This window comes from Antennarius striatus, chromosome 13, assembly GCF_040054535.1.
Source record: "Antennarius striatus isolate MH-2024 chromosome 13, ASM4005453v1, whole genome shotgun sequence".
NCBI classification, from domain to species: domain Eukaryota; kingdom Metazoa; phylum Chordata; class Actinopteri; order Lophiiformes; family Antennariidae; genus Antennarius; species Antennarius striatus.
Window position 1 is genome coordinate 8,377,939 of NC_090788.1, and position 12,062 is coordinate 8,390,000.

The 12,062-nt window shown below is 38.6% G+C and overlaps 1 protein-coding gene across 5 annotated transcripts in view; it reads left to right on the forward strand.

Moving 5' to 3' along the window:
• Positions 1-929: 929 nt before the first annotated feature.
• The window catches only part of LOC137605933 (transcriptional regulator ATRX-like), a 22,994-nt gene continuing 11,861 nt past the window's right edge, over positions 930-12,062 (forward strand). For 4 of the 5 annotated variants that reach the window (XM_068330877.1, XM_068330880.1, XM_068330879.1 and 1 more), the window contains exons 1-10: positions 930-1,065; positions 2,449-2,555; positions 2,642-2,700; positions 3,381-3,409; positions 3,723-3,844; positions 4,588-4,704; positions 5,806-5,915; positions 6,546-6,613; positions 6,721-8,504; positions 9,154-9,214. In XM_068330877.1, coding sequence (XP_068186978.1) covers positions 1,058-1,065; positions 2,449-2,555; positions 2,642-2,700; positions 3,381-3,409; positions 3,723-3,844; positions 4,588-4,704; positions 5,806-5,915; positions 6,546-6,613; positions 6,721-8,504; positions 9,154-9,214 — 2,465 coding nt within the window. In that variant the 5' untranslated portion in view covers positions 930-1,057. The remainder of the gene's footprint in view (positions 1,066-2,448; positions 2,556-2,641; positions 2,701-3,380; positions 3,410-3,722; positions 3,845-4,587; positions 4,705-5,805; positions 5,916-6,545; positions 6,614-6,720; positions 8,505-9,153; positions 9,215-12,062) is intronic. The other variant, XM_068330878.1, reaches the window with a different exon arrangement.

Genomic DNA, 12,062 nt, shown 5'->3' on the forward strand with positions numbered 1-12,062 from the left:
ATATATATATATATATATATATATATATATATATATATATATATATATATATATATATATATATAATCACTAAACTATACATGTTTTGCCTACTTCGTTATTTCGCTGACAGTTTTATTAACAGGCTTTCTGCAAAATGCCACACACTTGAAACTCATGCCACCTGATATTTTACCATCCAGTAGATGTCATACTAGAGCAAATGAAGCCTCTTGAAGCTCCGAACCACCGTGAACCGATTGGGATGAAAGGCTTCAATGCTTCATGGGGCTTCATCTGCCCATCACTACAAGTAATGGACTGTTGCTGTACTAGAGAGCAGGAGGGAAGACGTTTTGTCCAAAATGTTGTAAAAACTAGCGCGTCAAAGCGACAACAGCTCAACGCAGTGCCACATAAAAGACAAAGACAAACCCTCAGTCACACCTGCGGATGATTGGGTGTGAACAATTCACTTGGCCGTGGGGGAAGGTCGTACGGCCCAGGGGGGGGCCCACTGGCCAGGCGGACGCGGGGGGAGCACATGGCTAGGCCAAGGGGAATTGAATTTGGAACCTTCTTGATGTGAGGCAATAGCGCTACGACTGCGCCACCATGCCGCCCGGGAGGACACAAACACTGTACTTTTTGTTATCCAAAAGCTGTTTATCAAACGAGTGGTTACACATCCAAAAATCTTGTGACCCAATTTTAAACTGGACGTTAAGACGTCCAGTGGATTGACTTAAACAGCTTTTGGATAACCATGACCTGGATGACTGAGAATCTACACAGACATCTGTACTTTTTTTTTTTTTGGTAGAGAAGGGCGTGTGATGACACTTCCGTGCAGCAGGTGGCGCTGATCCCTTCCAGGGACGTATCCGTGTATCAAGCACGAAAGAAAAAAGGGAGGGTCGAGCGACCTTTCACATTACTTCCGCTGTAGTTTTAGCTTGTGAAATGATGCAGCGAGTATGTTGAACGTCAGAAATTTGCCATAATATATCAGCATCATGAGAATATAACGCCTTGAACGACATCGATTGTTCACCTGCTTCACGATCTAACAGCAGCGATGTTAAGGTAAAAGATCAGATTGAAATGCGGTCGCCGAACAATTGCAGAATATTACGGAAAATTAGCTTAGCCGCTAGTTAATTGCAACCCTTAGCAGCTAACAGCTATATCAAAACAATAGCGGTGTCCATAACCTCTTTGGCTACTTCTATGAATTCAGTATTATTAACAGAGCTAGCAGAGCATCTACGGTCGTGTCAAAAACATGTTTTCGTGACTTTTTCGCAGATAATTGATAAAGAGCTTATTGCTCAATTCCACCCTGTTGCCATTCAGCTATGTTAACATTACTGTGTTTTTAGAGCACAGTCTAGTGATTCTTAAATCAAACGCATGATATTAGTGTGTACAGGCCCCTGTAGAACACACACACACACACACACACACACACACACACACACACACACACACACACACACACACACACACACACACACACGGGGGCCTTTAGGCATGCAATGGGAGGTAGAGTGGCGGGCAGCTCCACCAAATTACATCAAAATATAGCTGATAAGAATGTCTCACAACATTCAATGTTTAAGTAATTAATTTTTATGATATTGGGTTAAATCACTTTAATGGAGCTCTAACTTCACAGCAAGTATTACCTATATTTGTCTTATAGAGCCAAGAGTTTTTCTCTGGCATAGTAGCTAGATCACAGCCTGCCTTCCTGTGCTTGTGGAAGGTGGTAGCTTTTCTAGAGCTCAGGGCAGTGCTTGTTTCTGTTCACATAGCAGCGAAGGAGCTTTTAGCATCCTGGACATTGGTACCAGTTTAAAGTTGGGTCACAAGATTTTTTGGATGTGTAGCCACTCGTTCCCTGGTTTGCACTTTGGCCATTTTTAGTTTTGTGAAAGTTTTATTTCCGGTAATTTACTGATTCATCCTGGTTGGGTCTGTACTTCTTTTTGCGTGTCTGTGTTCGAAGCATGGACTCATGGCTCTACAGGACTACTCAGAAACCATTAAAGCCCAAAGCAATGGCTGCACCATCTTGTGAGGATGATGTAGAGAACTGATAAAATATCATTAATATGCAAGAGCATACCTATTAACCTTAAATAATAATTGGCATGAAAACAATGAAAAATTAAAATTATATATGCAGCTCAAAGTCAGGCTAGATTCTGTGGAGCATGTGGCTCGTGTAGGTTTATCTTTCGAGGTTTCTAAAGACCAGGTCTGGTGTTTTACTTTAATTTAGTTTTTTAGTCCAATAAATTGGTATGTTCCCTGAAAGAGGAAAAATTATCACGTCTGACTATGCTCAAATATGCAGTAATATGAGCTGAAATGTTTCACTATTTTACAAGTTTTTAACCAACATGGCAATATCAATTATCAGATGCACTATAAATCTTTGTACAAATCTTTGGTTGATTCTAGCAAGAAAACCAGCAAGCTGAATGTTTTGGTCAACAAGCTGCATGAGTACTTGGCTCATTCCACTGTTGAGGACAGCAATCTTACACAAGTTTCACAGGATGCTGACGGTACGTGTTTTCGATAAATGTAATCATGAGTGATTGAAAAAAAGTCATGTTTGCCTGTTTTATCAATATCTTGATTTGTCTGTTAGCAGATATGACAATCAGGGGCTGTTCTGTGGAATCCTCAACAGGTCATGCTGCAACAGAGGTAACTTTAGTTATTCTTAGATTTTTTTTGTTAAACCTCTTATAAAGTTTTGAGAAAATTAGTTATATTTTTCATAAATCCTACATAGTTATGCACTTACACATGCACACACACACACACACACACACATACACACCACAGATTGTTGCATTCTGCAAATAAAGTCATATGACTTTCAGCCTAAGAAATACTTAATCACCTGTGTTACATGCCACATTTTATTTTCTTGAACAGAAGAAAATAATTTTTAAATTTTTTTTATCATGGTTCAAAAACACTACCAGGCCCTGCAGCCACTGTTTACTACCATAAGTAGGATTTATTTTTTCAAAATGCAAGACTACAGTATTTTACAGATGACAGATGTTTTGATATAAGTTACAATGTTTTGAAAAATGTGGACCAGAATTAGACATTTCAAAAATGCATATTTTCCATGTCTCCCATTATTTTCCTTCAATAACAAAGACAACATTTGGAGTAAGTTCGTCCTTTTGCTGTCCCCATCACATGCATTCTGAGGTTGTCAGTCTGTGCAGCTGTGCCATTGCTTGGGATGAGCATCCCCTTCTGGGACATTACTGTAATTGTTTCCGCACTAGAAGTGCCAGTGTTTACTCTAAGCAGCAACATAACTATCCACTAAACTGTCTAACCACTGAAACTATCTTGGTTTATAGGCAGGTCTGGATAACAAATACTCAAAGAGGTGAGCTGACTCTTGTTTTCAATGCTCCAGCATAGCTTCATGAAACAGATTTGATGCAGCACATTGCTAGAAAACTTGCATGTTAAACTCAAGCCAATGCAGTGTTTTGAAATATTAATACAAAGCATTTTCTTTCAAAGGAAAAGTTTTAAAAATTGTTGTGGATAATCATTTGTTCGGAAAACACAGAATTTGTATTTAATACTTGAAAGAACATTAGAAAATCCGCTTGTTTTCACCATACACTTTTCCAACCCATGGGAAATGCTACCGTACTGTGGATTTACCTTTTCACTGTCTCTTGAAATTACAGAAAACCCAGTGTTGTCATAAGGCACTCTGGGCTAGACGTATCAGGGGACTCAAATGCAAGCGAGGAGTTGGATTATCCTTGCAATGAAAATGGTCATCTTGATATTACTAGACTGCCCAAAGGTAATTCTGGACTCTTTTCTATTATATTTCCCCTATTTTCTCTGCTTTATCAACTTTTCTGTATCATCATTAGTGGAAATAATATATTTTTATTGGTTGCCATTTGTCTTCAGGACAGTTTAGCACAAGAAACGTGTTCTTGTTGAGATTTTTAGAGTGTCAGACCACAAAACTTAGGGATTTGTTTTTCTCTGTAATCTTTGTTTTTCATCTCTGTAGTCTGACTTCAAGGATGAAAAATTATTTTAGGTAGACATGAATTGGAGCGGCACGGTGGCGCAGTGGGTAGCGCTCTTGCCGCACAACATGGCGGGTCCGGGTTCGAATCCCGTTCTGTGCGGAGTTTGCATGTTCTCCCCGTGTCTGCGTGGGTTCTCTCCGGGTTCTCCGGCTTCCTCCCACCTCCAAAAACATGCAATTCGGGTTAATTGGCCGATCCCAAATTGCCCCGATGGGTGAGTGAGTGTGTGTGGCTCTGCGGCACACTGGCGTCGTGCCCGAAGTGTCCCCCGCCTTACGCCCTATGCCAGCTGGGATAGGCTCCAGCTCCCTGTGACCCCATGCAGCGGACAAAAGCGGTAGAAAAACGAATGAATGAATTGAACATCATAAATGTGGTGTACCTTTCTATTTGTGGGGTTTAAGACATCTGTAGGTCTTTCTCTACTCTTTGTGTTATAATTAAATATCTAATCAAATATATTCCTTTGTGCTGTTTTTTTTATTATATTTTTTTAACACAGGTACCGTACTGGTGAGACCTGAAGCTGCAGATAATGGAAGAGATGACTTCAGAGGTCCAGAGTTTCGCAACCGTAAATCAGGTGTACTACGGAAGGAATTTTCAAGAAGACGGGGAGGTACGTCTCAGTCGGTGAATACTAACGTTAAACTGCTTGTCATGTCATCACTCAGGTATTTATTTATAGTAGTCTTATCAGGAGATTAAGAAAATTAATTAATTACAGGATTTGTAATAAATTAATTTAATTAATCGCATTTTAATCTCATACCTGCTAAAGCCCCCCAAATAAAGAATTTGAATTCTAGGACATTACAAAATTGTAGTGCATGACTAATCAATAGAATACACCAAGAAGAGAAGATTTGAAATCCACATTTTTATTGGTTAAGTGTGCTTTATAAATGAAATTCAAAAGAAAAAAGGTCAAGCACATCAGCAAACCAACTAGGTCAGGTGCATTTCTCAAAAAGGCAATACAAATACAGTTAAATAAAATAAATAAAATTCAGAAATGAAATAAGGATGAGTCTCAAATAGGCACATAAGCAGACTCTCAATCAAAATGAATAGTAGAACATGCCTCTAAATAAGGTAACTAAATAGGACGATGCTAACAGGCTTTTCCTTTAAAGGGTAAGCTAACGTTACAGGAACTTACAAAAGACAACTCTGTCCTTGACATGTTTTGCATTTAAATGATACGTTAGGCTGGAGCTGCTTCGGTGATATGAAAATTCTCTTTTTACAAAAGGTACAAATCACTGCGTTTTTCTTGATAGTCCCGTCTTTGTTGTTTTTATAAATAAACTTTCCGCCCAAAGGTCCGAGTGGGCTTCCTCTCTCTCCTGTGTCGCGTCCATCTCTGTTGTCAGTCACTCTGCTTTTGACTAGTGGTGCAGGTATGAAGTGACGTCACTGCAGCCTAAAGGTCACTCAATGGGCCAAATTTAAAATGCTTGCACATTAACTTACCACTCACGATTAATTGTGTTAATTTTTATAGCGCGTGAATTTGCAGCGTAATTAATTAATGCGTTAAACTGACAGCCCTAATTTAGAGTAATGCAACCCAAGAATGGTCAAAGTGATAAGTTTCGTGACAAATTCAGCTTGTCTGTACCTTTTGGGGTTCCTTAGCCTTTGATTACAGCAGTCATTGTTTACAGTTTCTAAGATACTGCAATTTTTCCCCCCTAATTACAATATACTCTTGCAGGAGGTGAACACATGGAAATTGTCACTTGCACAGCATGTGGCCGACAAGTTAACCACTTTCAGAGAGATTCCCTATTTCGACATCCAGTTCTCAAAGTGCTTGTTTGTAAGGTAAGTCTACTTACTTGGCAGAAACAGTCACTCAAAGCATACAGATTAATGTTTTATTTTAAATAATTTTAAAGTTAGTATTTATCAACACTGAACTCTTATTTAGTTCCATGAGTGGAACTGTGCCAATGAAATCCAGTGGCAATGAGGTAAAACTCTTTTGAAAAGAGAATGGCATTCAGAAGAGTCCATACCACCAAGACCTGACCATCTCCTTAAATTCAGTCGAGGCTTATACAATATTATGTAATTGTGCTGTTGCTAAATTTCATGAAATGTTAAAGAAAAAAAATCCTGGTTTCGCCCTTTTATGTGGACCTGCACCAAAACTCAGCCCTTTATATGTACAGTTTAAGCAATTTTATTTCAGTTGTGTGTATGCGTATGAGAATAACAGTATGTGCAAACTGAAGTTCATGTACATGTTTACCTGTTATTTGCTATTTCATATCAAAATTAATAAAATACATTTGCTTGAATGATGTGATGAGTTGGAATAATATTAAAGCACTTGACTTTGCAAGTTTAGTTTTGTTTGGAAAGTAGGAATTAAAGGAGAAATTGAAATTTTTAAGATTATTATAGATTTTGGTTTTTCAATAAAACAATTAAATATTTTGTTTTCAATAGTCTTGCTACAAGTATTACTTAAGTGATGACATCAGTAAGGACGGAGATGGGATGGATGAACAATGCAGGTAAGATTAGATTTTTTTAGTATTTCAACTGAATTCAAATCATGCCTCTGACCCTTTTTTTCCCCTAATTGTTTCCCCAATGAGAAATTTTATTTGTTTTCATGCAGATGGTGTGCTGAAGGAGGCAATTTGATCTGTTGTGACTACTGTAATAATGCCTTCTGCAAGAAGTGCATTTTAAGAAATTTGGGAAGGAAGGAGCTGTCTGGCATCTTGGAGAGCAAATGGTACTGCTATGTGTGTAGCCCAGAACCCCTTTTTGGACTAATGATGGCCTGTGACAATGTCCTGGAGAACAAGGGGAGCCTGTGGACTCAGCACCGCAGACGAAACAGAGTGGAGCCCGAGAAATCTGAACTTCATGCCATGTTGCAACACTTGCCAAAAAACCTTCCTTTGGATAAATGGGATCACACTGGTATGGATGGCAATGTGGTATTCAACTATAACACATTGCAGGTTTCCAAGGATATTACCAAAAAGGCCAAACATTTAGTGGACTCAACTAACATTTTAAACCGAACGTTCGTCAGTTTTATCCATTCTGTGACGGCGAATAATGAGACACCCAGTATTCGCCGTCTGTACCTGAACTCTTTTTTGTCTGTAATTAAAGGACTACGAAAATCTCTGACAGCACTCGAGGACAGCATCAAGGAAGAATTCAGTGACTTGGATGTCTTGAGCTGTTGGGAAAAGTTCTTCCGGGACGACTTTGATTCACAACCTGTAACAGAAGCCGTCACACAGCTGGATATCTCTGATGACTCATGCTTGACTGACTTGCAGAAATTGGCAGCTGAACATTTAATAGATGATGATTCTGACTCTAAGGGCTTTATAGATGGGAAAATTGCACGTGACTGCTATGGGGAGAACGCAGATCGTCATGAAGTATTGCAGGGTGCACAAAATACTCCTCATAAGCCTTCTGACGGTGCGTTCAATATGACTAAAAAACTGGTAGTGAAACTTACACCTGTAGCCATGGAACAGGAGTCTTCTTCCGATGCTCCTAAGATAGGGGAGGGCATGCATTTCCAGGATAGGAAGTCAGAGGTAAAGGACATTTTAACAAAAGAAGAGACAGGAGCTGTGGGTATTAAAGCGGACAGCAAGAAGTCCCATGACATCGCGGCTGTATCTCTAAATGTAGAAGAGGAGCAAGGCAATAGACGATCTCCGCGCTTGAAAACGACACCCCTGCGTCGACCAAGCGATGTCAAAGCTAAATCGTCTCCTTCAGCGGCAGACAGTGACAGTGAATCTGACTGTATTGAAATCTCAAGCTCAGTACCAGCTGAAAACACTGAAAAACTGAGTCTGAGCAGAGTGCAAGATGACTCCGATTCCGATGAGATGCCTGCAGCTCTGCTTGAGCGAGCAGGGATATTACACAGCTCCGATGAGACCCGCAGTGATGAGGATGGTGGGAAAGCATCAAATAAAGTGGCTAAGAAGTGTCTTTTTTGGTTAACTAAGAACACCCCGATGTCATTGAAAAAGATGCAACGCAAACGCAAACTGTTAGACTCTTCTCCCGAGTCGGACTTGAGCAGCAGTAGAGTAAAGTCTCGAAGGGATAGCGGGACGGAGTCCTCGAGTGACGATCAAGGCTCGCAGAAGGAAATACAACACTTGAATACGCTGAAGTCAGTGGGGAAGCCTCACCTTGTGAAAAGAGAAAATGAAAGTATGGTGAGAAAGCAGGGTAGGATTCAGGCTGGAATGTCTAAGACCAAATCTCATCAGGAATCAACAGAGTCGTCATCCTCATCTAGTGAAGATATGCATAATGATGACTCTGAGAGTGATGAAAGTGATCAGAAGATGAGGCCAATCACTGAAGATGTAGCCTTACTGGGGGTCACAGCCTTTCACCAATCTTCAGGTCAGTCCAACTTGTAATTATAAAGTTATTTATAATTATATTATAATCATGTTTGTTTAATCCAAAGTGGATTGATTTAAACAACTTTGGATAACCCTGACCTGGATAAATGAAAACCTATATATTTGTTTGATCCCTGAATGTTTCGGACTGATTGTGTTAATAATATTTGGTAATATAGCGGCACAGCTGCTCTGTTTACACAACAGCAGACTTAGCCAGACAATGAGCCCACCATGGATCAGTTTTGTTAGCCATCATGTTTCTATAGCAACTCTGCCTAAACTATGTTGAACTTGATTTACATAACTGAGGTGAAAATAAGTCAAATTAACCAGAATAAGCCTGGCTTGTTTAATAAGCTTACTTAGTGAGCCAGACCTTTGAACCTCGCTGGTGCTAACATGACTGTCAAGATATGCAGTAGCAAGATCAACGTAAACGCTCAAGCACACATGGACAGATTTATGAGTTGCATAGAGGCTTATCTGTGACCTTGCAGTTTTTTGTTTTTTTATGTTAAATATACATTATAGTGACGTGGCATCGCAGGATGTTCAAATGATAATTATTTGTTAAACCAGAACAACCTGCTTAGCTAAACCATGTTTCTATCTTCTTTTTTTTCTTTTCTTTTTTTTGTATGTAGGAGATGAGGAGCAATCTCGGCCCTCATGGGCAGCAGAAGAAGAGGACGATCCAGAAAATAGGTATGGTTCCAGAAGCCTGGACGTTGAGTTTGTAAAACGCCCTAGATGTAGAAGAAAGGCTGCGCCTTCGAACCCTGACCTCTGTGCCAAACATAGAAACATGCATGTTATTAAGACCAAGTTACGGTCTATTCAAAAAAGACCAAAGCGTAGCTGCAGTCAAGCTCCACAAATCAAATACAAATTCTAGAGGTAAACTGTGAAGCTTCATTATGATGCAGAGACTGAAACTTGCTAAGAGGAAGTGTGTGAATGATGAGCAAATAACTGCTTGTCTACATTTTTTTTTTGGTTTTCAGTCCAGTATATATTCAAATGTAGAGAAGACGTTTTAGTGCAGAGTTTTATTTTTCGTATACTTTTTATTCTTGACATATACTACGCTGATAAAAAAGGGAAAACCTTGCAGATGACAGAACAAACATTTGGGAGCATTGCCTATTTTTGTTTTCAGTTCTCCATATATATATATAAGGTTCTGAACATCACTGTCCTTTCCCAGAGAAATGTTGTCCACCATTAAGCAACATTGTGATCATGAGTTATTCCAGTGTTGGAATTTACAGAAGTGTTAAGTTTTAAAGATGACTGCCAGAATATTTGCACAAAATTTGCTTCCAATGCAAAGAAAATTTGTCTCTTTTTACCTCTATAAATGACCAATTTAAGCAATCATGAATTTTTAGTTACAGCATTTATAAAATGTTTATTTTGCTTCATTTTGAAAACTTTATGATATTATGCTTTTAAGTTGCAATTATGATGTCACTTTGTGCTAATTAAAATGCAAAGACAACATGGTTATTGGTAACTATTTGAAAATAAATGCACATGGCTATGTAAGTGCGTTGTTCAGCTTTAAAGTTCTTGTTTGCCTAAGCTATTGTTGCAAAAGCCTCTATTCATTTTGGCTGCCAAGTATATTTGACAATTCTTCTTTGCATGTCACTATTTAATTTGAGCTTTATTAAGGGCTGCTTTCATGAATCGGCATGAGTTCCTTTCCGGTGTTGATGCATTTTTTATGTAGTGCGATTTTTTAAACTTTGCTATTAAAAAAAGAAAGATCGTGACAGTAATATGATCAACTGTTTTTACAAAGCAAATCCGTCCAACTAATAATAAAAAAGGAACGTTTAAGTGAGCGTTAAAAGCACCCTACACCCGGAAATGTTATTAATGATAATAACTTCTTTTTAAAAATTGTATTAGTGTTGCTTTTTTATATGATGCAAATTATGAGCCACCAATGTGAATGCCCAATACAATACATGTGGATTTTTTATGGATGTCAATTGACATCCCCAAATGAAATCATTTGCTTTTTTTGAAAATTTTATTAAAAGAATTATGGCTCTGATATACTTTTATACCCCAACAAATAATACATTCATTTTGACTACAGTACTTTATTGCATTTATTCCCTTTTGCAACAAATTCACATGCAAGCTGCTACAAAAGCAAATATTAAAATAAATATTTGTTTTTGCATTTCCAAAAGCTACAACTGTCCTTTCCACTGGTTCACACCAGTTCACACCATGTAATTCAGAGCTAGCTGTAGAGCAGATCGACAATCAGTGGATGCTGTAAGTGCTTGTCGGTGATGAATTACGTCGCAGCAACTGGTGCATTCACTGTATCGCTGGCATTATTGACTGGCTCCTGACTCTCAAGTCCCTGGTGATGTAACTGGTATTTTAAATGACAGGATGATATTCACCCTATTGTAAATTTTTGAATTGTGAGGCATAGAGCTGTTATTTCAACTTTCATGTTTTTTTTATCGCTGCTACAGTTACTTTTATGCACTATGCAACAGTGACCGTATTGCTCATGTGCTGTAATATTCAAAATACAGACCTTTAGTGCCACTGAAGCTTGAGAATGTGCATTTAAAGGGCCGAAGCATTGTTTTCAGATTTGTGTCCAGGTCCAAGACTTCAGAGATTGTGTTATTTTACTTCCTTGACAATGCTGCTCTGAAAGACGTTCTCTTAAAGGTCAGAATTACACAATGTATAAAAACATATTGGTCCGTTACTGTACTTGAAATATCTGCTTGGCATTGTATAACCTTGAAATTAGAGGCCGCATTTGAATTCAGAAATTAGGCCTTTATATAAAAGCAATTTTTCCAAAAGTTCCAGAAATGACACAAATATATGTATTAGCATGTTGTATGGTGCAGCGAGGGACAACCTCACTTAATCGAAGCCCAGTGAGCATCTTAAATAAGAAGAAATAGGCACCTTGACTGATCTTGTAGTTCTTGTAATGAATCAATGCTCGAGTAACTCAGGCATTGCATTAAAATGTTCCTGGTAACCAATCTAATCCGCAGACAACACCGTCAAAAATGCTCATCAGAGCCAAAACCAATGTTTTTTGTATGTTTTACCCCACTTTCTTGGACCAGAGTATACATTTCTGCTGACCATTTTCTAAAACATACCGTAGCCTTGAAGACTGATCATTTTTACCATATTTTAACTCATAGCATCAAAGAAACTCTGCTTGACATGTGAACCACCAGCTATTTTTTTTTGAGGTAATAAGGATAACAAAAAATGAATTTGTGGTAAAGCCTTCCAGGTCAGTGCTTTCGAATGGTGCGGAGAAGGTTGTATATCTGCTAATGGAGAGTGGGCTGTGAAACAACAAGCATCAGAATGCAAAAAAGCGACCAAATTGACGTTGTGCCTTTTAATGACATCCCTGTTTGTTTTTCATGTTTTTTCCAGGTCGGATTTTCTGACAGCACGTCAGTGAATGCAGTGCTGTTAGACAAGAATCGCTTAAATCTGGGAAATTTTAGCCTCCGATCGGCACCGTCGTGGGTTTTAT